Raw genomic sequence first — 26,905 nt, 5'->3', positions numbered from 1 at the left:
TAGACCAGGGTTGAATGTTCTGTGGTGGCACCATAAAGAAACACAAATTTCCTGGCTGCAATATGGGCTGAGAGCATGCCAACCCTGATGTCACAGGAGGACATGTCAGGGCATCCCTTAATTGCCCCTCTACACATGCTCCAAAACTCTGTTTAAACAGCATTTGGAGCATGGGTAGAGGGGCAATTTAGATGAACACATGCCTCGTGTGAATAAGAGATACACCAACAGCGTGTCAGGACATCCTTTGATGTCAGGACAGGTGCACTCTTGGCATGATCCTATCCTGATCATGTGTTGTCACCTGAATTCATCTGAACTGGCCCTATATCAACATTTGGAAACACTAGGACTAGATAGGTCAGGCAATGAGCAAGTAGAGGTCTTTAAGTTTCTTTCATCTTTTATATAGTTTTAGCCATACCTCAGGTTTTCACCACCCTCTGAAATCTCATGTAGAAGTTTCTTTGGAAGTGACTGTACAAAGTTCTTTAAGTCACACAATTCCAGTGCATCCCAAAGCTCAAGATCAGAATATTTTCCAAGTGGATCCAAGTTTGATTGAAGAGTCCCGGAGAATAAGACTGGGTCCTATGGAGTACACACTATACAATATCTCCAAAAGTAATAAATGTTGCCATAATCAGAACTACCACATTGGGCATACTTGTATAAGTTTGCAAAAAAATTATCTTTGAGAATGCAACTATTTTAAACAAATATTAGGGTCTGGAAAAGGAGAGAGTTGGGGAAAGAAAATAGATCTTTACATGTTGAAGAGACAAATGTTTGTAGACCATTGATTTCTGGTTTCCTGATCAATTTCTAATCCCACTCAAACTTTTTATTACACGTTTAGCTTTAGCATGGTTGGAAAGAGCCACCTTGAGTTTGTTGAAAAGATGAAAAGATAAAATATTTATATTTTAAATCATTTTTTAAAAAAAATCTAGGAATCAGCATCAAGTTTTTTTGTTACCTGTCCAACCTTGTTTTTCGGATTCTGTGTGGGAAGCCAATTGTCTGTTCCACAGTGTAGCCAGGTACACTGCTAAAACCTGGCTACATACAAATCTGTTCTAGACTACAGGTATTATTTCCTACTTGTGCTCCCCGACCATTGCCAGTAAATTACAGTATATAATTCCTTTAAGTTCTAGCAACAGACCATTAAAAAATATATTGGAACTCTACAAAGTCATGGGAGTCTACTGCCTGAAGGTAAGTTTATTAAAATCACTGCAATAAGGTAGTGATGGAACTCAAAACATTCTCAATTATAACATAGCTGCTTATAATCTTATATTTGTTTATTTTTAGATGTATGGACTGCCTTTCACCACTGGTCTCAAGGTGATGTACACCATAAAATATATATTCATCCAAAAAACAAAGATACAATATACAACAATGTAACAACAACAACACACACAACAAAAGAATACTATATCCAAATAAACAGAACCATCAACCACCAGCAGCATCTAAATGCATTAGGAAGTTTCCTCAATTTAGCCAGGCCAATGATGCCTGACTCTTCAAAGGTGTAGATAAGACAGTCTTCAACAACAGATGTCCCAGCAGGGAGAGCATTCCACAATCTGGGGTCAATGCCCAAGAAAGCCCTATCCTGCATGCTTAAGCTCATGTCAGCATGCAGAGTACAGCCTTCTGGACATGGACACGGACACACACAAGATACAAACCTGTGGAATAATGTTAAGGTTGCCACGCAGATCATGCAGACCAATAGTTGATATGTCAATCCCATCTATGATTATTTTGCCTCCAGCTTTTTCTATTATTCTAAATAAGCAATTAGTGAGAGTCGATTTGCCAGCTCCTGTTCTTCCTATTATTCCAATCTGTAACAAGATCCCATTTTAAAAATATGCACTCTTTCACTGACATACATTTTTTAAGTGGCAAAATTATTTATCACAAAAAGAAATATCTTCATAAGAATATGATAAATATTTATATGCCGCTTTTCAACAAAAGTTCCCAAAGTGGTTTACATACTTACATACATAATTTCAAAATAAGCAACCAAGCACTACTTAACAAAAAGCCTTTAAGAAGAGACACTTACAGGATCACGTTAGTGATCAACATAAGCAGATAAGAACTAGGCATGATTCATGCAGTAGTCTTGCATGGAGGAATAGCCAAAGAGATCAATAGTGCAGATATCCATGCCTATATGAGTCCTCTGGCAGATATTGTCTAGATTCTCAAATGCCAGTCACTAATGATTAATCCAGTGAAGGCACACAATTGCCATAAAAATGTTCATGGGGCTTGGGTTTGTGGCACCGAAATTCATGAAAACTATCCAATACATTTTTTCCAACAAAAAGAAGCCCATTTGCACAACTGTATGTATACACATATTGCAGCCCTCTATTGAAGTCAATGATACAGCCTTTGAGAGAGAGTGAGAGTGAGTGAGTGAGTGAGAGAGAGAGAGAGAGAGAGAGAGAGAGAAGGAGACCTTGTATCCTTTGAAAATTAATCTTAAAAACTATTTTTAAAAGCTAATAGCTAACAAAGTTTATTTGGTGCAGGCTACCTTCTCTTCTTTGCAGGTTTGGAAAGACACATCCTGTAGAGTTAAGCCGAGATCTGGCCTATACCGAACCTGGTAATTGACAAACTGTATTACTCCTTCAGTGGGCCATCCTACAGGTGGTCTCTTGGATAGTATCCAGGGAGCCTGAAACAAAAATATGACTTTCCACTTGTAACCAATTCAAAATTTTAAAATCCAAATATATTTGACCTAACTGACAGACTGACATTACTATTAGTGGCATCAGATTATTTAATGATATTATTTCACAATATATTAGCCCATTCATACATATTAGGATGATAGTGAGGTATAATGAAATATAATTCTGAAGCTGCTTGCTTGGTGCTTTCAACACTAAAGTGCTACCTAAAAGTGTTTTACTCAATAGTAACTACAAGTTGCACAGCCAAAAAAATTTAATAATGACTAAGCATTCTTAAATCCAATTAGACAAGTTAGTCTCCTCAAGTTATATCTCATTAATTTTATTGAAATTTAGTCATGACTTGTTTTCTTAGGATACAAGCTTATAAGTTAAGATCTCACCCCATTGTCTTCAGCCAAGCTTCCAGTTTGGATCAATTAAAAAAAAGGGGGGGATCCATGAGACTTGAAAATCTAGAACAAATCTTCCAACATTCAAAATCTTCCAACATTCAAAAAAGGGATACTGTACTTGCACACAGTGTCCTGAAAACTGATCTAAGTCCCAACTTGGCACTGATGTGCTCAAAGCCTCCCCGCATCTCTATGCTGTTCACACTTACAGCATTTGTCTGAAGAGGCACACATGATGGGGACTGTTTCTTTCCGTGATCAGAAGGTTGGGGCACCCTAACCTTTGGATCACAGAAACCAAATCCATCATGCTTATGATGTTTGGTTCTTCAGACTAATGCCATAAGCATGGACATCACAGGGCAGGGTGAGGTTTTTGGAACGTGAGCACCAGGGCAGGGCTTGCAGGCACACTCATAATACTCTATGCAAGTCTGAAGAGACGGAATATTTACTTTTTAAGCACTGATGTGTAGAACAGTCTGTGCCCTGTTTTCATTTGTAGAAAAACACTTACCTCTTTGTCAATGTCTGCATATTCACAAACCCTTTCAATGGATATTCCATTGGTTTCAATTTCACATGCTTTTCGGACCCAAAAATTTAAACTTTGAGTTATCTGAAATAAAATAAATACTTCTTTGTAGAACAAGTTTGCAATCGTTTGCCTTTGTTCAAATACAAGCGGCTTCGAGAAGAGCTGGTCAGGAGAGAAGAGCTGGTCTTGTGGTAGCAAGCATGACTTGTCCCCATAGCTAAGCAGGGTCTGCCCTGGTTGCATCTGAATGGGAGACTTGATGTGTGAGCACTGCAAGATATTCCCCTCAGGGGATGAAGCCGCTCTGGGAAGAGCATAAAGTTTCAAGTTCCCTCCCTGGCTTCTCCAAGATAGGGCTGAGAGAGATTCCTGCCTGCAACCTTGGAGAAGCCGCTGCCAGTCTGTGAAGACAATACTGAGCTAGATAGACCAATGGTCTGACTCAGTGTATGGCAGTTTCCTATGTTCCTAAGCAAATATGCAAAGAGCTTGGAATATAATAATAAAAAAGGCCATCATATCACTTGAACCAAAAATGGAATTTAAGCTTCTAGACATACTAAATATTGGGAGTGATTTGAGTTTCTTGCAGCTCTGTTGGGTTACTGCAGAGCATGGAAGCCAACACTATCATCTCACTGTTTTCAAACTTAATAGGTAATGTCATTTCCAAACAGGGCTCTTGCAGTTTTCTGGCAGGGCTACTTGTTACCCTTAACTGCACAAGAAGCAGATCTCCAACAGGCGAATAACAAAATAATGGAGGAAACTTCACTAGCTAGATCTTTGGTGATCCCATAGGTATGAATGACAATGCTTGTATTTCTGTTTGCAATATTGCAATAGCAGAAAAACATATTACTTACATTTAGAGCATATGATATGGACAGCCCTACTGTAGCAGAGTCCACCTTCTTGCCAGCAAACACTGCAAGCAATGCAGCAAAGAAAACCATCAAGTTGCCCAGAAATTCAAGTCTGACAGCCAGCCACCTGTTGTAAGTATACACAGAAAACACAAACCAAAATTCAAATTTGTTCTTATATTTTTAAAAATCTATTTCACATGCATGATATTCAACTACAGAGTAAAATACTCCTGATTCTAACATCTCTATAGTGACTATCTTCCACTTATGGAAGATAATTATATAGTACTTATAATTACATACTTCCTATACAAGTACTTCTAATGCACTTTAGCATTCATAATAACTGAGGCATCAAGCTCTTAATGCTCGAAAGACTGTCCTACTATTCCAATAAATGAAGTTGACAGACTAAAGCATAAAATTTCACATTATTAATTTAGAATGAATGAACTAATTCATCCTAATTAGAATGGATGGTCCAGCAAAGACTCTTAATTTCTTATTTTACTAGGAGAGAGTTATGCAGATACCCAATTCCCACTGAATCAATGGAACTTAGTGTTGGCTGCATTAGTTCATAAAGGATTTAAGGAGAGAACAGATGCTTAGTTTCAGTACATGTTTTAAAATGTCAGAATAAGAATAAATTAAAATGCTCTTGAGATGATACAAAATGTATTTTCTTCACTACTGAGCAACTACATAGCAGCTCTACACATACAGCTTAGGGGGAAATGGCTTCCAGACCAGTTGGTATACTTTTTTTCATGAAATACTTTTTTTAAAAACTCAGCACTTGGAATATGATATATTAGTAAATCACATTTTGTCAGAATCATTGCCCTGTAGCGTAAGGGTAAAGTGTGCCATCAAGTTGATTTCAATTCCTAGTGCCCACAAACCCCTATGGTTTTCTTTTGGTAGACTACAGGAGGTGTTTACCATTGCCTCCTCCCGTGCAGTATGAGATGATGCCTTTCAGAATCTTCCTATATCACTGCTGCCCGATATAGTACCAGTGGGGATTCGAACTGGCAACCTTCTGCTTGTTAGTCAAGCATTTCAGCAATACAGGAAGATGCTGAAAGGCATCATCTCATACTGCGCAGGAGATGGCAATGGTAAACACCTCCTGTATTCTAGCAAAGAAAACTACAGGGCTCTGTAGTTGCCAGGAGTCAAAATCAACTTGACGGCACACTTTGCTTACTTACCCTGTAGCACAGCTCTACATTAAAACGGGGCAGGCTATGGAGCGCATAAAACCACGCTTGTATTTGATAAGGTAAACTTTAACTTTTATTTCCAGAATCCTTACACACACACACACACACACACACACACACACACACACACACACACACACACACACAACTGCTCACGGTTACAGCAACGTTCGTCTGAAGAGGCAATGCTGTAACTGTGATGGCAGGCATTTCCATAATCAGGAGATTAGGATGAGTGACAGGCCGGGGTGGCATTTATGACTTGCTTTCAGCACCGTACATGATTACCGCAGGGTTTTTTAAAAATAACATCTGAATAGGGGAACTGTTTCTGAGCAGCTCCCTCTTAGGTCTTAGAACTAGAGATGGGGTGTTAATTCATGGACCTTGCCAGCTTTCTCAATCTCACTTTTAGGGCCACAGACCAGCACCACCCACTGGGGGGGGGGAGGATTGGTGGTCTCTTTACCCAAATATTCTCAGCCACTGGCCAATATTTGTTTGCAAGTGGAGTCCTACATCTTCCTCCTCTCCCATTGGCTCAATATCCAATGTTTATCATAACCCCACCCATGGGATCAAGCACAGCTGCACCAGATGTAGGCTAGGCCTCGCTTCTGGTTGTGTCTCCCTTGGGTCCCAATGCTTCCGGGTCTCGTGCTAAGCTGTGAGTTATTACACATCTTGATAAAGCCATATGGTGGGACGGGGGATATTCACAGATCATCTTTTTTCCCCAGGAACAGGTGGCAGATTAGATATAGTGGCAACAGGGGTAGCCTTCATTGACCATCAGGAATGCTGAGTAACTTCAAATGCAGCCCAGCAGTGTAGCAACAGGGCTGCTGCAGAATGTCTTCAAACTGTTTCCAAACAGCAGCGCAGTGTTCTTTCAATTGGAAATAATGGGGGAGTGCAGTACTGGTGACCATAAGTGGTTTAAAGACATTCTGCAGCAGCCCCAACATGTAGGAACTGCTGTGGAACTCCAAAGGCAGCCCCGACAGTTCCTACCAGTGGTGGAGGAATGCCCATTTGCAGTCAGCCACTGCAAATAAAAACTTTAGCCTTATATTAATTACAATAAAGATCTGGTCTGGCACCTGTAAATCCCTTCATATCATATCCTAGATTGTTAAAGCCTTACCTGTTAGAGATCACATTATTGTAGAAGCAGACCAGGTTCTCACTAATCACATCTTTATTTTGATTAATAAATCTTTCTTGATGTCCAAATGCTCTGACTGTAGATACACCTAAAAGGGTTTCACTGAAATGTGAAATTATAGGTGTGTGTGAAGTCCCATTGAGCCGTCGGATCTGTCGGGAACTAGCTATATAGTATCGCTAATAAAAACACATAAAGCAAGGAACAGATAATAAGCTACCATACAAATCTAGAAAACCTTTGGAGAATTGGTTACTCACAGTGAAGGCTTCTTCTTGCTAGTGGATCTGAGGACATCTCACATGGGTTATCCTTCCCACATGCTCCAGAAGGCAGGACTATGAAAATTAAATGACACTTTACGAGCATGGGAAGGAGAACCCTACCCAGTTCGTAGTAGCCAAGGCACAGAGAGAAATACACAAACAAAAAGGAAAAGACACCAGTAGATGTGGATGCCTGGACGGGTGGGTCAACATGTCCTCAAATCCAGCGGCAAGAAGAAGCCTTCATGATGAGTAACCAATGCTCCTTTCTCTACTGCTGGAGGAGGACATTTCACATGCGACATGCCACAGCTTAGAATCCCAGGTGGGAATGTCTGCATCTACTGGGACAGAAAAATCAGTTGAAGGACACATCTGCCAAAGACTGCTTGTGAAGAGTGAGAGAAGTTGAGCTTGTAGTGGTGGGTGAAGGTAGAAGGCGACACCCAGGTGGCTACTCTGCAAATTTCAGAAAGTGGTGCATTAGTAGATCTTGAAGAGTGTGCTCTGATGTGAAGAAGCAGATGCAGGTTTTGTACTTCAAAGGCCAATGTGATCCAGGCCTTAAGCCATCATGTTTCTTTTAGATTGTGAGCCCTTTGGGGACAGGGAGCCATCTTATTTATTTGTTATTTCTCTGTGTAAACCGTTCTGAGCCATTTTTAGAAGGGTGGTATAGAAATCAAATAAATAATAAATGAATAATAATAGTGATGATAGTGGAGGAAATCTTCTGACCCACAAAGGAAGAAAAGAAACAAATAAGGCATTCGTGGAGCAGAAGGAAGCCATGTGGGAGAGGTACACCTTCAGACAGCAGCACATGTCAAGTTTTTCCAAGGAGTGGATGGGCTTAGGACAAAATAATGGAAGGACTATGTCCTGAAACAAAGAAATATAGCTGCCCCTTAAGGCAGAAAAGAAGGGTCCAGGATCAGACAAAAGGAGTCAGGTGAGGGGGGAAATAAAAAAATTGGGACTGTCCGAAAGTGTACGCAGTTCCAAGACACATCTGGCCAATGTGATGGTCACTAGAAAAGCTAGCATAAAGGAGAGTCGGCAGAGTGGTTTCGATCAGATGGGCTCAAAGGGCGGCTTATGTAGCATGCTAGAACTTTATGCAAATCCTAGGATGGAAACCTGTGTACAGGTTCAAGAGTTGAGATAAAAACCTGGGTAGCTCTGTGCTGGATGGGAAGGCAAAGAGTTCCACCTGAGGGTGGCCCAAGGTTTTGGCTAGGAGGTAGAATGTGCGATAGTTGATGCTCCATTCGATTGGATGTATCTCATTCATGCTGAGCCAGTCGGCTTTCTTGTTCAGTGATCTATTGATGTGATGGGTTGTCAGGAAGGCCAAGTGAGACTCCTCTTATTGGAGCACTAGACAAGTCTCCTGGTGAAGGGATCTGGAACCTTACTGGTGATTCACGTGTGATTCTGATGTGACATTGTCTGTTTGGACTCACTAGGGATGTGTTTGAACCACGGTTTGAGCACTTTTAAGGAAATTAGAAAAGTAACTTTAAGGAAAGGGAGAACAGGCACTTACCTGCTTTCTGCCGCCCCTTCCAGCATAGAACCGTGCATCCCCAAAAGCCTCATGCGCCATCAGCACACACACAGTGTGTCCACACGTGCACCATTTGTGTGGTCAGCAACACCATGCAAATGGCACCCATGCATGCGCAGATGCCGTGTGTGTGCTGACACCACATAGGGCTTTTTAGAATTTGTGCTGCCCCATCAGGAAGCTGTGGCAGAGATCAGTAAGCACCTGCTCTCTTTTTCATTAAAGTTTATTTTTATTTATTTATTTATCTGACTTATATACCACCCTTCCAAAAATGGCTCAGTTACCTTTCTAATTTCCCTAAAAGTGCTCGGACTGAACTTTGAACCACATTTCTGGCATATCCCTAGAACTACCGGTAAAACACGTTGGTTCTGTAGGAGAGGCTGGAAGGCTTGGAGTGCAAAGCAAATGGCTCTAAGCTCAAGCCAGCTGATACTATGGGACTGCTCTTGAAGAGTCCATTTCCCTTGAGCCAAATGTTGTAGGCAATGAGCCACCCAGCCAGAGAGACTAGCATCTGTTGTTGCTGTTATTATTATTATTTACATTTTATATCCCGCTCTGCCTCCAAGGAGCCCAGAGTGGTGTACTACATACACCATGTGTACTACATACACCGGTTTCTCCTCACAACAACCTTGTGAAGTAGGTTAGGCTGAGAGATAAGTGACTGGCCCAGAGTCACCCAGCTAGTATCATGGCTGAATGGGGATTTGAACTCAGGTCTCCCCGGTCCTAGTCCAGCACTCTAATCACTACACCACGCTGTTGTCAATATAACCCTGGAATGGTCCAGGAAGGTCTTGCCATGAGAGAGACAGGATGACTGGGTCTACCAGAGGAAGAAGTGGATGACCTAGGGTCGTAGCTTGATTCTGGTGGGACAGTGACATGCGATGTCATTATGTTAGGACTGTAGAAACCACTGCAGTGTGTGTAAGTGGAAGCGGGCCCAAGGCACTGCTTCTACAGATGCCACCATAAAACCCAGAAGCCTTTCAAGTGTGAGGACTAGCACTGTGGCAACTGTAGTTACCTAGTGGATTATCTTGTATGCGGTTTGGAGGAAGAATGAAGTGGTCTCAAAAGGTGTCTGTTATTACCGCCAGGTGGTGGATTTGGTTGGAAGGAAGCTTTTGGCCTTGTTCACAAGGAATCTGTGTTGAGAGTGCCTGAAGAGTGTTGCTGACATCTGACTCTACAGTTGTAAGAGAGGAAAACTATCAGGAAATAGTCTAAGAAGGCATATACCCAAATTCCCTTCAGCCAACGGTGGGCTACTAGAGGAACCAGAATCTTTGTCAATCTTGTGAAGATAAAACTTGTATGGGAGCCAGAAGAGGATTGTAGAGTCTTTAGACTTTAGTAAATTGATCTTGCCTGACTGGCCAGACGTCTCCATTCAGAAGGTCACTAACCCAACTGAAATTGACTGCCTTTATAGATTCCAAATTTGATTTTGACTCTATCCTGAGAGATCTGTTATTGTCAAAGCTTATTGTATCCTCAATAGACAAACATCTGTTATTTCTGATTCATAAATTATACAGCAATACATCTCTTTGTGTAAGACATAATCCCAATGGTGATTTATCTAACTCAATTCCTACAGGCACTGGCAAGGATATAAGCAAGGATATGTTTTAGCCCCCGTTATTCAATTTCTATATTAACTCACTTGTTAAATATCTGAATAGGGTAGACATACATCCGCCCCCACCCCCCCAAGATAGCAAGTAGGCAGATCTCTATACTACTTTACACTGACAACGCAGTGATTTTATCTTTGACACTCATCGGCCTTAGAAGAGCACCAAAGACACTTTCCCAGTTCTGTTTAGAAGACCATTTGCTAATTAACTACCAAGAAAACTCTTGGTCTTTGCCAAGGGAACTAAATCTCACAGATGGAGAATTAATAGTAATATGATTGAACAGATTTAGTGTTTTAAGTACTTGCAGGTAGTGTTTTACACTTCTGGGGGAGGAAAGGCTGAACCGAAGAGCCCTGTATTGGTAATGATGGCCCATGTATCTGAAGTGGAGGGATGGGCGACTCATTGGGTAGATCGGTGATTCTGTGATGGATTGTAAAGTCTCCATCTGGAACTTCCTGCGTTTGGCGTAGTTGTTCAAGAATTTTAAGACAAGTACTGCCCTGAGGGAGCTGTCCTTTTTTGGCACAGTGAAAAAAAATGCCCCTGCCTTTTTGATTAAGTGGTACTCATTCTATGGCACAGATGAATTCCAAATGCTGAATTGCTTCAAGTAGACCTGCATGTTTGGCAGGAGAGTGCAACTGAGGGGTGGAAGGAAATGGGGGCGGGGCGGAGAAGGAGTTAGCTCTATTTTGTAACTGCAAGATGGTGTTGAGTACCCATTGTTTTCCATGTATGGAAGAAGTCTGAGAGGCAACCTTGCACACAGTGGGGTGGTGAGTTAGGATAGCTGATTAGGTTTGGATTGAGTAGTGAAGGTTTGTCGTAGTTGGTTAGGTGGTCTGTTGCTGTTGTTGCATTGTCTTTTCCAGAATAAACCAGGGATGTGCACGAGCCAGTTCCTGAGCCAGTTCATAACTGGCTCAAACACCAGTGTGAAAATCGGCTCGACAGGAGGGGGGATAAAAGAGCAGGTAAGGAGCTCCTTACCTGCTTGCCTCTGCCAGTGCTTGGTTTTTCAAGAGACGCGCTGGGCTGCAGCGCTGCTTCCTGCAGCCCCGATCAGTGTTGGCATGCACCCGGCACATACATGCTGGCCATTTGTGTGGTATGTTGAGCACGCAAATGGCCGGCAGGTGTGTGCCCTGGCCATGTGCGTGCCAATGCCGATCGGGGCTACAGGAAGCAGCACTGTGGCCCCTTGAAAAACCAAGTGATGGAGGGAGGAAAGCAGGTAAGAAGCCCCTTACTTGTTTTTTTAAAGGCACCCCCAACAGCCCCAGGGAGTGCATGAACTGTTCGTGAACATCCCTAGAAGGAACATTAGTTCTAGAGTCTCTATCCGAGGGTCTGAAAGGACTGGAATGGCCTTCGTGGCTGTCGCCTATCATCCCTAAAGGGAGCGCCTTCCTCTTTATTTGTATTTCTTTAAGAGCTTCATCGCTAATGAGTTTGGCTGCAGTGTATGGTATGGCTGCCAAGTTGGTGCGTGAGGCTGAATCTACCTGCCAGTGTTTAAGCCATACGTTTCCCCTTGCTACCACCATGAAGGCCGTGGAGCGTGAAGAGAAACATACTGAATCCAATGAATCGGCTATGACTTGGCTATGAAAGCTGCTTTTTATATCTTTAGGAATGTTTGCTTTTGGCAATTAAGATCTGAGGGAGGGCATTGAGTAGCTCATCTACCCAAAGTAGTGATGCCTGTACTATGATGGAGGCAGAGGTAGAGGTACACACTGATAAGAAAGCTGTCTTGTGTCCTTTCTTTAGGGCTGACTCCATCTGCTTTTCATTGGGATCCTTGAGACAGGTGTCCCCATTTTGAGGGATATTGGCACCAGACAACTGGGCCAGCACGGGAGTGTGGGGTGGGGGGGAAGAGACCTGAAATATATCTGAAGCTTCTGAATACTGAGCGGGAAGTCCATATTTGTTTATTTGTTGTGAATGTTAATAAGAATATTGTCAAAATCAATAAAAATTTAATTTGCAAAAAAGAAGCTTCTGAATACTATAAAACTTATTAACAAGCAGAGTAGGCTTTCTGTTCACTGCTGGTGCTTTCTATTCCTGTTTAACCTTGTCTACAAGACAATCAGGGAAGGGCAAGAGAAGATCATGCTGTTTGGGCATTGGGAAGACCAGGGTTTCCCGTGATCGTGGTCACGTGGAACAGTTTGTTGCAGTCCAAAAGTAATGATGGCCTTGTTAAATAAGTTTGTGAAATTGTCTTGTGGGTGGTGGAGTCTGGAAGACTTGGAGAAGGGTTCAGAGTTTTGGTCATCTGATCATTCTCCTTCCTCTCTAGAGTCCATGCCTAGATCTGGTTACTATGTCCCTGGGATGGGAGTGTTAGGGTTCATTAGGATTCTCAACAACCAGGGATGGGTCCCGGGTTTGGTGGGTAAAGATCAGGCCCCTGGGATGGGGATCTGGAGAATCATACCCCAAAGTGGCTGAGGAATGGGATGGGGAGCTTTAAGGCCTCCTGTTCTCCTTCTGCTTTTTGGACTTTTTATTTTTATGAGATTTCCTATGCTTAGATGTCTTTTTAGGAGAGCTGAAGAGGATGATGAGAAGAAGGAAGTGTCCCTGTCCTGCTTTCTAGAACTTAGATTGTTTGCACTGCTGGAGTAACTTATCTATTATCCCCTGAAACAAAGCCTGCCAGGCTAGTGGTACCTCTGAGGGAAGAATAGGTATAGGGGTAGTTGGCAGGGTGGCTTGGTTGGGGAGGGCCGGAGTGGGTGGGTGAGAAGGCCCAGGTCTCACCGGTTCAACTGCTGGATCAGGGCTTTCATAATCTGACTACCGCCGTGGACGCTCTGGTTGTATTGGCTGGGAGGGAGCCCCTGTCCTGCCATCATTGAGCTGTCCCATCATTTGTGCAGGCTTTTCCAGCAATGTTGGGCCTTTGCCACTCATCATCATCATCGGAGCGCTCCTGCTGGGGGGCCTTTGTTGCTGGTCTGGTCGGGGTTGGTGGCTAAGCAGTGGGCCTGTGGATGGCATTCATATTTGTGGTATGACAAAAGTAAAATACATAAAGATTTTCTGAATCATTATGTAAGAAGGAGTCTAATGAGTCTGTGGGTAAAATATAAAAAATGGCTGGAACCTAAAACTCCGTCATTGTTATCCCCGATTGAAGCTTTAATATGTAAAGAGATAAATATGCAAACGCATTGGGTACCTATAGGGATCTGTTGTGTTTTCAAGAAAAGGGCTGTAAGTTTAAAAATCTAATTGAAGTACAAAATCTGGTTAGTAATTGGTTTCAGTACCATCAGTTAAATGAAGTTTTAAAAAAGGATTTCAAACTTGGATTTGAGGATCAAATGTTGAGATTTGAGAAGGAGCTATGTGAAAATGATGAAAAATTAGTGTCTAAGATGTATAGGCTGTTGTTTTTGGAAGAGACAAGAGATGAAGTGGTTAAAACAACTATGATAAAATGGGGTCAAGATGTGGGTCATAATATAGATATGGCAGCTTGGGAAAAATTATGGAAAACTGATTTAACCTTCACTGCATGTTACACTTTAAATGAAAATTATTATAAGATGATGTACAGGTGGTATTTGATGCCTAAAAAACTGGCGATAATGTATAAAAATGTTTCAAACAAATGTTGGAATTGTGGACATTGTGAAGGAACTTTTTTTCATATGTGGTGGTCTTGTAGGAAGGCAAAGGCCTTTTGGGACATGATATATAATGAGTTAAAAAAAATTTTTTTAATGACATTTCCTAAGAGCCCAGAATCCTTCCTGCTGGGAATAATGCAAGGAGAGTTTTCCACAAGAAATTTAACAATCTTCATGAATGCAACCACGGAGGCCAGAAAAGTATATGCACAGAAATGGAAGGACAATGAACTGCCCTCAAAAGAAGATTGGCTGATAAAAATTTTGGAATATGCGGAGATGGCAAAACTTACAGTACTGATAAGAGACCAAAATTTGGAAGGTTTTAAAGAAGACTGGAAATCATTCTTACTGTACCTAAAGAACTATTTTCCTAATATTGATTTTTCAACAGGGTTTGAAATTTAGTAATATTAGCAGGCTGAGTAGACTAAAATCGAGTTTGGTAAGATATAGGATATATGTTTTGAATTATTATAGCATGGGTTAATTGTATAGTTAGTGATTCACGCTGATTGGTGAGCTGGAAGTCAATTTTTGTTTAATTGGATGTAATGAGATTTTCAAGATATTGTTAAAATCTATAAAAATTTAAAGCAGCAGTGGGCCTGTGAACAGCAATGCCGATACAGATGCTGCCAGAGGAGGAGAGTCCATTCGGTGTGGCTGCTTAAGAGACAGGGTATTGGGTGGAGTGCAGCCCTGAAAACCCACTGGAGTGCTGAGAGGCCACAGAGGAGGTGTAGAAGGTCTGTCATTGTTCTGGGGTCCATAGGGACCGGTAGAGAGGACTGGCTGTGTCTGGGCCTTGGATGGGCCCGATGGGACTTCTAAGGGATTTGGACTGTCTTCTCCATCAGAGAGCACCAGCGAGAACTAGGGGGTTTCTGGTGTGCTTGCCGCTGTGGAGCAGGTCTCCACAACTTCCTGGTGAGGTCTCCTTGGAGTGGGGGAAGAAGGGGGTCTTCTTCCCTTTGGGGAGAATATTCCTAATTCTGCCTGGCATCTGGGCCATAGAGGGCCGAGAGACAGAAGAGAAGAAAGAGAGAGTAGAAGGGGGGGGGTTTTGGGGGGTTTTTTTTAGAGAAATGAGGCAAAAATGGAAGAAAAGATGAGAATATAGGTAGCAGGATATAGAAAGAGAAGGTTTGACTAAGAGGGAGAAAGGCTCTCTCTGGAGCAGGATGCAGGACTAGAAGGAATGGGTGGGGTTCTCCTTCCCAGGCTCTTCAAAGTGTCTCTTAATTTGCATAATCCTGCATTCTGAAGAACTAGGGAAGGAGAACCCATATGAGATGTCCTCATCCAGCAGCAGAGAATTCCACATTTCTACATAAAGAACACCTACGTATTAGCTGTTTGAACATGTGGTATATATTTTTTAAAGGTAATAAAATCCAATAAGTGATATCTCTTTTAGTAATGTATTGTTTTCTTAATAGCAAACTTCCTAACTCCAAGAACAGTTCGTCAGAGGAAACCATTTTACAATGAACTTGTGAAATCTTCCCAATGGCTGTCTAAATGCTGATGCACAAGGATATCTTCTTAATTCATTTGGAGTTCTGACACATGTATACTTGTCAACAGGTGATCTGAACTACTGATTGCTAACACAGATCAACATATGGCAAGCTAGTATTCAAGCCACCTTAAAAAGGCTTGCAGTGGTGTGCAAGATTACAATTTGTACTCCTGACAAATTGTTTGGCAACCAGTTTTTACCACGAGCACAGTTCTAAGCTATAACAATTACATGCAGTCATGTCATCAGCTGGTTCTACAAGAGCATGTGATCACTTCGATCAAGACATCAACATGATTCAGGACTAAGGATTGATCTGGACATCATCATCATCATCATCCCCCAGTGAGGCACTACCTTGGCATGGCTGTGGGGCTTGCGTGCTCTGAAGAAGGTGAGAGCTATGCCAGAGGTCCAACCATACTGGACAGGTCTCACCAGAGGAGCCAGACAAAGAGTGCCTCTCCCATCAACAATATGGTGAGACGTAACTTTAAGAAATCTATACCGGATTGGTCGAACAGGACTCAGGATCTTCAGTTGAGCAACCAGGGCTGGAGACTGCAAGGTTGCTGGAAGAAACGTTGCTTAACCGAAAAAAAAATATGAAAAATGCCAACAAGGAAATAATGATCTGCTATTACAAGTCTAGTCCAACTGGAAGAGGTTACTTAAAAAGAATGTACCAAATTTGGAAAGAGAAGCATCCAGACACAGAATAACAGAACAAAGGCTAGCAGACCAGAGAAGATTCATAATAAGAAATAAAGTATTCACAAGAGTAGAGCTGGAAGAACTGCAAAGAGCAACACAAGCTCAAGAAATGGAAGAAGAATTACCACCAACTGAAGAAGTTACTCAGGCGCAGGTGGAGGAGGTGTTGGAAATAGAGGATGCCACTGTTGCTGAACTGTTTCAAAATCAAAACCAGGCAACCTCCCCTTTGCCTTCACCTCAAAAACCCAAATGCCGTTTAACAGAAAAGCAACAAGAACTAAAACAAAAAATAACTGAGCACATGAACCAAACAACCACCAGGGTTCGACTTCCCGCTCTAAAAACAGTTGCCAAAAAACAACTTGCTCAGGCATTAAAAGATGTCAATGCTGCACTTGCAGAAATAACAACCAAGAATTTGCAAGAAAAAAACCAACTAATGTACAGTGCAGCAACAATAACAACACAAGAGCTTGGATATAAGATCAGTGGACCTGTCAAAAAAGAAAGCAGTACATCACCTAAATGGAAGATTTGATTAGAAAATAAAATCGCCAGGCTTAGATCAGATGCTAGTAAATTGAAAGATATGAAAGACAAGAAGCTGAAGAATGAAAACACCAAACAGTATCTGATCCAAACATACCACCTAGATTCAAGGAAAATTAGAGAAGTCCAGGAAATAATAAAGCAGCAAATAACAGCAGTGTCAAAGAAGATTAGCAGATATGAAGCCAGAATTACACAACACAGGCAGAATCTCCAATTCCAGTTGAATCAGAGACGTTTCTACCAAAGCATAGAAGGAGAAACTGCAAGAAACCTAGAAACACCAAATAAAGATGAAACAGTGCAATTCTGGGGGAAATTATGGGACAATCCAATAGATTATAATAAAAAAGCAGGCTGGATGAAAGAGGTCAAAAAATGTAACCAACAAATGCAAGATCTAATAATAACACCAGAATTAATAAGTGAAAGAGCAAAGAAAATTAAAAATTGGACTGCGCCAGGCGACGATGAACTGCATGGCTTTTGGCTTAAACACCTAACAAGCCTTCATAAACAACTATCAAAACAGTTCAATCACATTTTGCAAGGAGGTGATATTGAACAATGGCTAACAACTGGGAAAACTCATCTCATCATGAAAGACCCAGCAAAAGGTGCAGTTCCAAATAATTATAGACCGATAACCTGCCTGCCAACCATGTTCAAATTATTAACTGGAATAGTAGCAGATGAAGTGATGCAACACTTATTAACTAACAAACAGCTTTCAGTTGAACAGAAAGGAAATTGCCCAAACACCAGAGGCACAAAAGAACAGGTGCTGATTGACAAAATGATTTTAGAAAATTGCAAGAGAAGAAAAACCAATCTAAGTGTTGCATGGATTGACTACAAGCAAGCCTTTGATTCATTGCCTCACACATGGATACTAAAATGTTTAGAAACAACTGGTGTCAGCAAAAACATTCAGATATTTATTTAAAAAGCAATGAGCATGTGGAGTACACAGTTAACAATCAATGGAGAGACACTTGGACAGGTTAGCATTAGAAGAGGCATTTTCCAAGGGGACTCACTATCCCCTATGTTGTTTGTAATCGCCATGACCCCACTTTAATAAATACTAAACAAAACAGGCCTCGGATACCAAACATCTAAAACATCCAGTAAAATCAACCATCTGCTGTACATGGACGATCTGAAGTTGTATGGAGTCCCAGTCAGAAATCGAATCACTGCTAAACACTGTCCGTATATTCAGTAGCGATATAGCAATGGAGTTTGGACTAGACAAGTGTGCTGCATTAATAATGAACAGAGGGAATATAAGAAAAAAGAAGGACTAGAGCTGCCCAATGGAAGCAACATCAAGAACCAGGAAGAGAAAGAACATTAAATACTTGGGCATTCTCCAGACTGATAACATCGATAACATCGAAGTCAAAAGAAAAATTGGAAGTGAATACATCAGGAGAGTTAGAAACATCCTAAAGTCCAAACTCAATGGTGGGGTCAAACTCAATGGTGGCAGCCCCAAGACCATAAAAGCCACAAACACCTGGGCTATACCTGTTATCAGATACACTGCAGGAATAATAGACTGGACCCAGGCAGAGCTAGAGACGCTAGATCGTAAGACCAGGAAAATCATGACCATCAATCATGCTCTGCACTCCTGCAGTGATGTAGATAGGCTATACCTCCCTCGCAGCTCAGGTGGAAGAGGAACGCTGCAAGTCCATCAAACAGAAGAGGAGAAAAGAGGCCTTGAAGAATATATCAAGGACAGTGAAGATGCACTTCAAATGGTCAATAATGCGAAACTATTCAACACCAATGAAACAAAGCAGGCCTACAAGAAAGAACAAGTCAAGAACCAAGCAGAAAAATGGAGAAATAAGCCCATGCATGGTCAATATTTGCACAATATAAGTGGAAAATCTGACATCACCAAGACCTGGCAATGGCTTCAGAATGGCAACTTGAAGAAAGAAACAGAGGGTTTAATACTGGCTGCACAAGAACAGGCACTAAGAACAAATGCAATAAGAGGAAAAGTTGAAAAATCAACCACAAACAGCAAGTGCCGCATTTGTAAAGAAGCAGATGAAACAATGGACCACCTAATCAGCTGTTGTAAAAAGATCGCACAGACTGACTACAAACAAAGGCATGACAAGGTAGCAGGGATGATACACGGGAACATCTGCAAAAAATACAAGCTACCTGTAGCCAAAAATTGGTGGGACCATCAAATTGAAGAAGTTGAAGAAAATGAAGATGTAAAAATATTATGGGACTTCCGACTACAAACAGACAAACATCTGCCACACAATACACCAGATATAACTGTAGTCGAGAAGAAAGAAAAACAAGTCAAAATAATCGACATAGCAATACCAGGGGTTAGCAGAATAGAAGGAAAAGAAATAGGAACAAATCACCAAATACAGAGATCTACAAACTGGAATTGAAAGGCTGTGTCAGAAAAAGACCCAAATAATCCCAGTGGTAATTGGCGCCCTGGGTGCAGTTCCAAAAGACCTTGAAGAGCACCTCAACACCATAGGGGCCACAGAAATCACCATCAGCCAATTACAAAAAGCAGCTTTACTGGGAACAGCCTATATTCTGCGACAATATCTAAAACAACAGCAACAACATTGACAATAAAATTCAGCCATCCCAGGTCCTTGGGAAGGACTCGATGTCTGGATAAAACAAACCAGTCAATAACACCTGTCTGACTGTTTAAACAAGAAATAATAATAATAATTTGATTATGAGAAACAGAAACATTTCCACTGGCTAAAGAATTTCTTTGTGAGGACTTCGATATTGCTGGCTTAAAATGGCTTGCATGTGGAATACTCAAAATGGCTTGTCATGGTAGTCTCCACAACACCATGTGATGTAGAAGATAAAGGATGAGGTGCAGTATGAATTATACACTTACACACACACACACACTCCATGGAGAAGTTGCCACATGGAAGCCATCTCAATGACCCTCATCTTGGTTACCCCTAAAGAATCTTTTAGGTCATCACAACTCTAGGAAAAATACAGCCCCAAGACAGCAAAATAGCAACTTTTTCTCAATGACATAAAATGTAATGTCCTTCAATACTTGTTCAGCTTTCTTCAAGAGCAGCTCATTCCCAATAATTCATGAAATCAGTGAAACTTATGGATAACATGTTTTACTTTTTCCTGAAATGTAGTTAACTTACTTGTATAGTGAAATAGAAGTATCCTAGAGGAACCACCACTAATATGAATAGAGGTGATGCAAACACAACCACAAGGATAGTTCCAACTCCATCTAGTGTACAGTTCAGCCATGTCCGTAGATAATAATGGAAACGTATGTCAACTATAAACATGTCCTAAGATAACACACAACATAGTCATTTTCAAAATCTACTGCTACTGCATTTGAAAAGAAATAATCTATCACCATAAACATAAGTAAACTCAAAGTTGTAGCACTCAGGTCAAGTCTAGTCAGGGTCAAAAGCTACTATCAAAGCTTTAAAAGGTCACAGTACAGAATGATTTGCACACAGGAACATGATTTCTGTGTGCAAACACTCTTGAAACACTACAGCAAATGTGCTTGCCTTACAGAGATTAAATATATAACCAGCTCCTTTGACTTTCTCCACCTCCTAAATTTGGCACTAACTTATTTTATGCAAAAAATCCTTTAGCAACATCCTAGACCAGTGTTCCCTATAACAGGGATTCCCAAATGTTGTTGACTACAACTCTCAGAATTCCCAGCTGCAAAGGCCTTTGGCTGGGGATTATGGGAGTTGTAGTTAAGGACATCTGGGACTCCCTATTAGAGGAAACACTGGTCTAGATTAGAGCATTCTGTAAAGAGCAGGATGCTCCTTTTGAGATGCTAAAGAACTATATGGCTCTCCCATTCAGTAAAGGTAGCAGACTTAAACCTTTCTAGAGAGCCTTCTTTTACAGAGTGAAAGCTGGTATTTGAGCTGACATTTCTCGTTTAGAAACAAAATTAAAAGATGAAAACAAATCAAGCTGTACAGGCCTGCCTGTATTCCCTGCTGAAAGAGAAATCAGCTAGTGGCTTCTTGAATTTGAGAACCTTGGGTCTTATACTAATGTAGCATGCGCAGAAGGCCATTTCAGTTGTGCTGAGGGCAGGGGCAACTTTTGCCAACTCCCCCTTCCTTCTGCTTCCTTCCTCCAGTGCCCATTCTCAAATATGTCCTTGAAGGTCTTCCAGCCCTCAGGAACATTTTTTCAGGGGTCATTGGGAATGTCAGAACAAAGGGTTTTTTTTATTTATATATTTTTAAATTGTTGTGTGTGTGTGTGTGCAAAAACTGCCCCTCTTCTCCATTCACATGTGACCCTAGCCAGTACGTGACCCATCAACACTGCGAGGAAAAGCAGTGAAATATAAGTTTCCCATGACCTAAGGATGAGAGGCAAAAATTCTTTTTATTTCCCTAGCTGGAGGAAAAAAATTATTACCTTTGTGAATCTGTTGATGATCTGACCTACAGGATTAGTTTCAAAATACTGGAGGGGAAGGTGCAGCACATTTTCTAACATCTGGTGATGCAATGCCCATGAGGCACAGAGAGATCCTCTAGTAAGCACATATGCACCACAACAAACCAAAAGACCTGGTGGGGGGGAATAATATCAAGGCTTTACAAAGGATTATCAAATCAGTCTGACAGCTGCAAAAATTAGTCTTTCAATTCAGGATATCCAGTCATTAGTCATCTGGATGTTGTTAGAATTCAGTTGTATCATACATTATATTGTATAGGGAAGAGTTCAGGTTAAGAAACACCAAGGCAATTGAACTCTGACAGCAAAGAAAACAGTCTGATTTGTCCTATTCACAAGCTTACCCTGTATAAACCCCAAGAGCCCATAAATGCCAAGCTTGTGGTTTCTTAAGTACTTCCATTCTGTGAAGTCTTTGACTTCTTTTGCTTCCATTGTCCATGAGCTGAGCCACAGGTTCTGTCCTATAGCTATCGCATTTTGACCCAAGTATGCTGCTATGGTTAGCCACATCCATGACCAGCCAAAAGCTTGTAGGTATTTCAAAATTATCGACATTTTCATCTGAAAATAAGAGGTGCACGTGAGAATTATTAAAACACATACACATAGGCTAGTCTTGGTATACAAAACAGAGTAAATTGTGCATATGTCTTCATAGTGAATGATAAAATCAGATCTAGCTTCTTAATCTTCAAATTAAAATTTCCCTTGCTCAAATTGATGAATGTGTTTATTTGCTACTGCACATTCATGTATCTTATTTAGTTAACTGTACATAGCATCTTGGAATGCTGCAAAGAACTATTTTAAATGTACTTACGGTACCAGTAGCAACTTTTTCCTTCTTCACCGAGAATGCACCCCTTTGATCAAAAGAAGAATTGGGGGGGGGGGAAACATCTTTATTTTATAGAGAATATCAAAACAAAAACATACATAGATTTAACATGAGTTAAGCTAAATCTTATCCATCAATAATGCTGTTGGAATAATGGGATCCATAAGAAGGAGATAGAGCTTAACAGATTTTGCATTTCCTCCTCTTTTGTGCATCCTGTGAACTTTTTATAACAATTATTTTCAGTGCTCACCTGTCTTTTGGCTCCAGATACTGTCTTGTCTTTGGTACAATATGGTCTTTTATCTTAATATCACTTATTGAAGAATGATCTACAGAAAAATAAACGTTATTTTAAAGGGGTTGTTATAATTCCTTAAAAGGCACCATATTTAAAATAAACGTTATTTTAAAGGGGTTGTTATAATTCCTTAAAAGGCACCATAAATATTTAATTTAATGTTATAATTCCTTAAAAGGCACCATGTTGCTGCCCCCAGACTCTGGAATGCTCTCCCAGTGGCCATTCATTCCTCGGACTCCATCATGGCTTTTAGAAAGCTTTTAAAGACTTGGCTTTTTACCCAGGCTTTTACATGATTGTTTTCTACTGCGGCTTCTCTGTGTTTCTATTTGTTGTATTTGTTGTGTTGTTTTTATGCCTGTTTTTATATGTTTTTGTACTTTTAACATGATGTTTTTATTGTGTTTTTATTGTATGTTTTTAACTTTTGTAAACCGCCTTGGGGTTATCTTTTTAATGAAAGGCGGTATATAAATGCAAAAATAAATAAATAAATAAATAAATAAATAAATAAATAAATAAATAAATAAATATAGAGTGCAGTCAAACAACAGCATTCATCAGCATGAAAACAGATAACAGAAGTGTCAGTTGAAACACAGGTTAGTTTTCTCTAGTTATTCATTATTCTGTCATTACTGTTTCTAAAGAGATTAAAATTAGTCCAATTTTTTTAACCTAAATGAATGTTATAATCATCTGTTCTATACAAGATACAAAACCACTACTGAATTATTATAGTCTAGCAACCTAGCATCTTGATCTATCTGAATTCAACCTCATAATTTAAAATTAAAAATATTCACTAATGACCCTTGTAATAAAATGTCTAACTTGGGATAGCAATTCACTTAAAACTCTAATCACAGTCATTCACTCACTCTGGCAAGACAAGAGGATCTGACTTGTGTTTCCCTTGTAAGGGAAGGGATTGCAGTCAATAGGCTATTTCTAATGAACAGAATATTAGAAAAGAAGCATATCCCATATACAAATATGGTGACCTGTGGATAATCTGGCTTGCTAGAAAAGAAGTGTGGCACACCCAGAGTTTCTTGGTTGTATAGATAGGATTTCAATAAGCTTCTAGTCTTGATGGTGTAAACAAGCACCAAGCTCTTGGGCTACTCAGTCTCATGACAAAGAGTCTTTTAATCTAAAAAGGAAACAAAGGGTGTAGCTACAATTGAACAGGGGTGGGATTGGAGACAAATGACCCGGGAACCCCTAGGGAGAGGGAGCCCCATTGGCAGGGCAACAGCTTGCTCTTGGCTCTGCCCCCTGTGCCTCTCTGAAGGTGGGGCAGGGGCCGATTTTCACTTTTTGTCCCAGGGCCCATTCCGACCTTGCTATGCCCCTTAAGGCAATCCATATATAGCACAGTTAGCAGGTTCAATACATTTAGGGAGGAGCTGGTCTTGAGGTACCAAGCATGAATTGTCCCATTTGCTAAGTAGGGTCTGTCCTAGTTGCACTGGAATGAGAGACTACATGTGTAAGCACTACGAGATATTCCCCTTAGGGGATGGGGCCACTGGGAAGAAGGTTCCAAGTTCCCTCCCTGGCATCTCCAAGATAGGGCTGAGAGAGACTCCTGCCTGCAAGCTTGGAGCTGCTGCCAGTCTGTGTAGAGAAGACTGAGCTAGATGGACCAATGGTCTGACTTGGTATAAGGCAGCTTCCTATGTTGCTATGGCTTAGAAGGATCACACCACCATCCTGTCCCAGTTCCACTCATTTTCTGTAATGCCTACATGATAATACATTCCTACATGCATACAGCAGATTGTGTGTTATCATCCATCTTTAATTAGCATTTGCCAATTTGTATGTATGGCTAAAGTTGGATGAAACAGAACCGTAAGTTAATATGTGTAATCTACTTTATTCACTCACCTGACGTTGAGAGTTTTTCTCCACCAAAGGTTAAAACAAGCTCTGCAAAGTTTGCTCTTCTCAGTAGCAGCTCTTTATAACTCCCAATTTCAGTAATTCTGCCATCTTCCATCACAACTATGATATCTGTCTGAGGTAGGAATGTCAGGTTGTGTGTCACTAAAATACGGGTCTTGGGAAAAAGAAGACACAACCATGATGATATTTACACTGTAAAAGAGCAGCACTTGTAAAAATATTGGCTGGTATCCAGACGAACGAAGTAAGTGTGCAGTTATGCTGTGTACGCACTACAGGAGAGGAACAATTTTTGTTGATCACTCTCTTCCCTCTGCAGTTGACAATGACTCCTGAAAATATGTCCCTAACAGCCATGCAGCTCTCTGGAACATACTTTTCCTGAGTCACAGTTTGCTATAGGAAGGGGAGATCACCATCCCCATAGCGTATGCTGTGCATTTGCTGCACCAACATTTCATTAGTCTAGATGTCAGCCATTAATTCTGAAGACTAAAAAGAAGCCTTCTTTGCCTACCTTGTTTTTCAACAAACCCGAGGACCCAATCACTTTCTCAAAAAGATGCTTCCCAACATGTACATCTACAGCAGATAAGGGATCATCCAACAAGTACAGGTCAGCATTGCTGTACACAGCTCTAGCTAGGTTCACTCTTTGCTTCTGGCCACCACTTATATTCACTCCCTAGAAAAAGAAAGGTCAGTACTTTTAAATAGCAGCAGCAACAAAACCAGCAACAAATTTTGATTTTTGATTATAACATTGCCTACTACTACGTCTTTCAAAATATTCTTACACAGGGTTTCCCAACTGGTTGTTACCAGGCTCGGTCGCTACACTATTTTGGGTGCTTCAATGTGCCCCTCATACTTAGCCACTCAGCAATTTTCCTAGCCTGCATGAAAGAAAAGATGTAGCTGGCTGCATTAAAGATAAAACGGTCATTCTGACAAAATGTTTCAGGCTGGAATGGACTAAAGAAAATGCCCCTCTGATTGCATTTGAGCACGTACAGAGAGAGATGCAAGACAGACCCAAATTAAGGGTGAAACAGAGACAAAAGGAAAAGAATGCAAGCATTCTTCCTCCCATATATGCTGATAAAAAGTCTCAAGGCTAAGTCAAGCTTCTCACCGCATTTCTTCCCCACCGTTATCAAAATTGGGAAGCAGAGTCAGAATGTGTGATGTGCATCCTCGCCTCTCTATTCAGGCGACTGCTCTTCTGTGAAACATTACCTTTGTTTAAAAAGAGCATACAAAGGAAGACACCCCAAATATAACCTAATCCATACTTGATATTCATGCCTTATTTGGAGCAAGAATTCCAAAGCACTAGAAGTTTCCTAAAGAAACTCCTTATCAGTCTCCTTCACTGAAACTCTTCACTCATTCCTGAGCCAATTGGAGAGAAGTAATCCAGTTAGAGCACGTAGTTATGAAAAACATATTTCCTTTTTCTCTTCCTTTCACCCTCAAGCCTCTGTTCCCTTCTCAGCACTGTGTGCTTCAGAATTAACTACCTTCTTTTCACATTCAGTACCATTACCTCCCAATAAAGCAAGACTTTGTTTTCAAGGCATGTGTCTACTCCCTTTTGTCCTTTCCAACGCATCCACACTAAGGCCAACTTTCCCAAAGTACTTTAAGGTTAATATGGCTGTTAGCTGGTCTGTACCCATTTGGAGCTAATTTTACCCACAGCCAAACACAGCCATGGAGAATGGTAGTTACCATGCTTTCACACAGACCTGTTAACACCGTGTTCCTCCAGATGTTGCTAACCTACAACCCATATCATACCCAGCCACAATTTATTCATCATCAATTTTATTACGGCCGTTGGCCAGCAGAAATAGGAGTAACAAATATACTCAATACAACGATCAATAAAACAATGCTAAAACAATAAAACAGAATACGAGCCACAATTTATTGTGGAGTTGTAGTTCAGCAACCTTTGGAGGACCACAGATTGGGGACCTCTGTTCTTACACAATACACAAACGTGGATCATATCAGACAAAATATATTTCTATTTGAAGGCTATAGGGAATATATACATTCTGGTCATTAAAAGGAATGTGTTGACCAGTTACCCTCTCTTCCCTAACAGTGGCTGACATCCTGACTAACAAAGCACTGATGCAACAGAGAAGCACCAGTATTTATTTATCATATTTATATGCAGCCTGATATTTGCATCTCTAGCATTATAGAGGTATAGCATCCATGCTTCTGAAGACTTCCAGCTAACACTGCGCTGGTGCTAGTGTGTGTGTGTGTGTGCGCGCGCGCGCGCGCGTGTGTGTGTGTGTGTGTGTGTGCGTGTTTTGGGGTGGGGGGATTTCAGCTACTTCCTCTTCCTTCCGAAGCTGTCTGTGGCACATGAAAATATGTCCCTGATTGCTATGCAACCCTTGGGAACATATTTTTGGGTGGCACAAAGT

The 26,905-nt window shown here is 41.0% G+C and overlaps 1 protein-coding gene across 5 annotated transcripts in view; it reads right to left on the bottom strand.

The window, feature by feature from the left end:
* Positions 1 to 26,905, bottom strand: part of LOC128351690 (ATP-binding cassette sub-family C member 2-like) — a 77,135-nt gene that overhangs the window by 9,904 nt on the left and 40,326 nt on the right. For 3 of the 5 annotated variants that reach the window (XM_053311432.1, XM_053311433.1, XM_053311436.1), the window contains 13 exons: positions 24,973 to 25,140; positions 24,438 to 24,609; positions 22,491 to 22,569; positions 22,220 to 22,262; positions 21,741 to 21,960; positions 21,352 to 21,506; positions 20,073 to 20,228; positions 6,917 to 7,116; positions 4,538 to 4,664; positions 3,651 to 3,752; positions 2,573 to 2,716; positions 1,707 to 1,865; positions 425 to 591 (listed from right to left, as the gene is read on the bottom strand). In XM_053311432.1, coding sequence (XP_053167407.1) covers positions 425 to 591; positions 1,707 to 1,865; positions 2,573 to 2,716; positions 3,651 to 3,752; positions 4,538 to 4,664; positions 6,917 to 7,116; positions 20,073 to 20,228; positions 21,352 to 21,506; positions 21,741 to 21,960; positions 22,220 to 22,262; positions 22,491 to 22,569; positions 24,438 to 24,609; positions 24,973 to 25,140 — 1,892 coding nt within the window. Of the gene's footprint in view, positions 1 to 424; positions 617 to 1,706; positions 1,866 to 2,572; positions 2,717 to 3,650; positions 3,753 to 4,537; positions 4,665 to 6,916; positions 7,117 to 20,072; positions 20,229 to 21,351; positions 21,507 to 21,740; positions 21,961 to 22,219; positions 22,263 to 22,490; positions 22,570 to 24,437; positions 24,610 to 24,972; positions 25,141 to 26,905 lie in introns of all 5 variants that reach the window. The other 2 variants (XR_008319979.1, XM_053311434.1) reach the window with 2 other exon arrangements.

Source organism: Hemicordylus capensis, chromosome 3, assembly GCF_027244095.1.
Source record: "Hemicordylus capensis ecotype Gifberg chromosome 3, rHemCap1.1.pri, whole genome shotgun sequence".
Classification (NCBI taxonomy): Eukaryota; Metazoa; Chordata; class Lepidosauria; order Squamata; family Cordylidae; genus Hemicordylus; species Hemicordylus capensis.
Note: the sequence above shows the minus strand (reverse complement) of the source record. Positions and strands in the feature narration are given on the sequence as shown.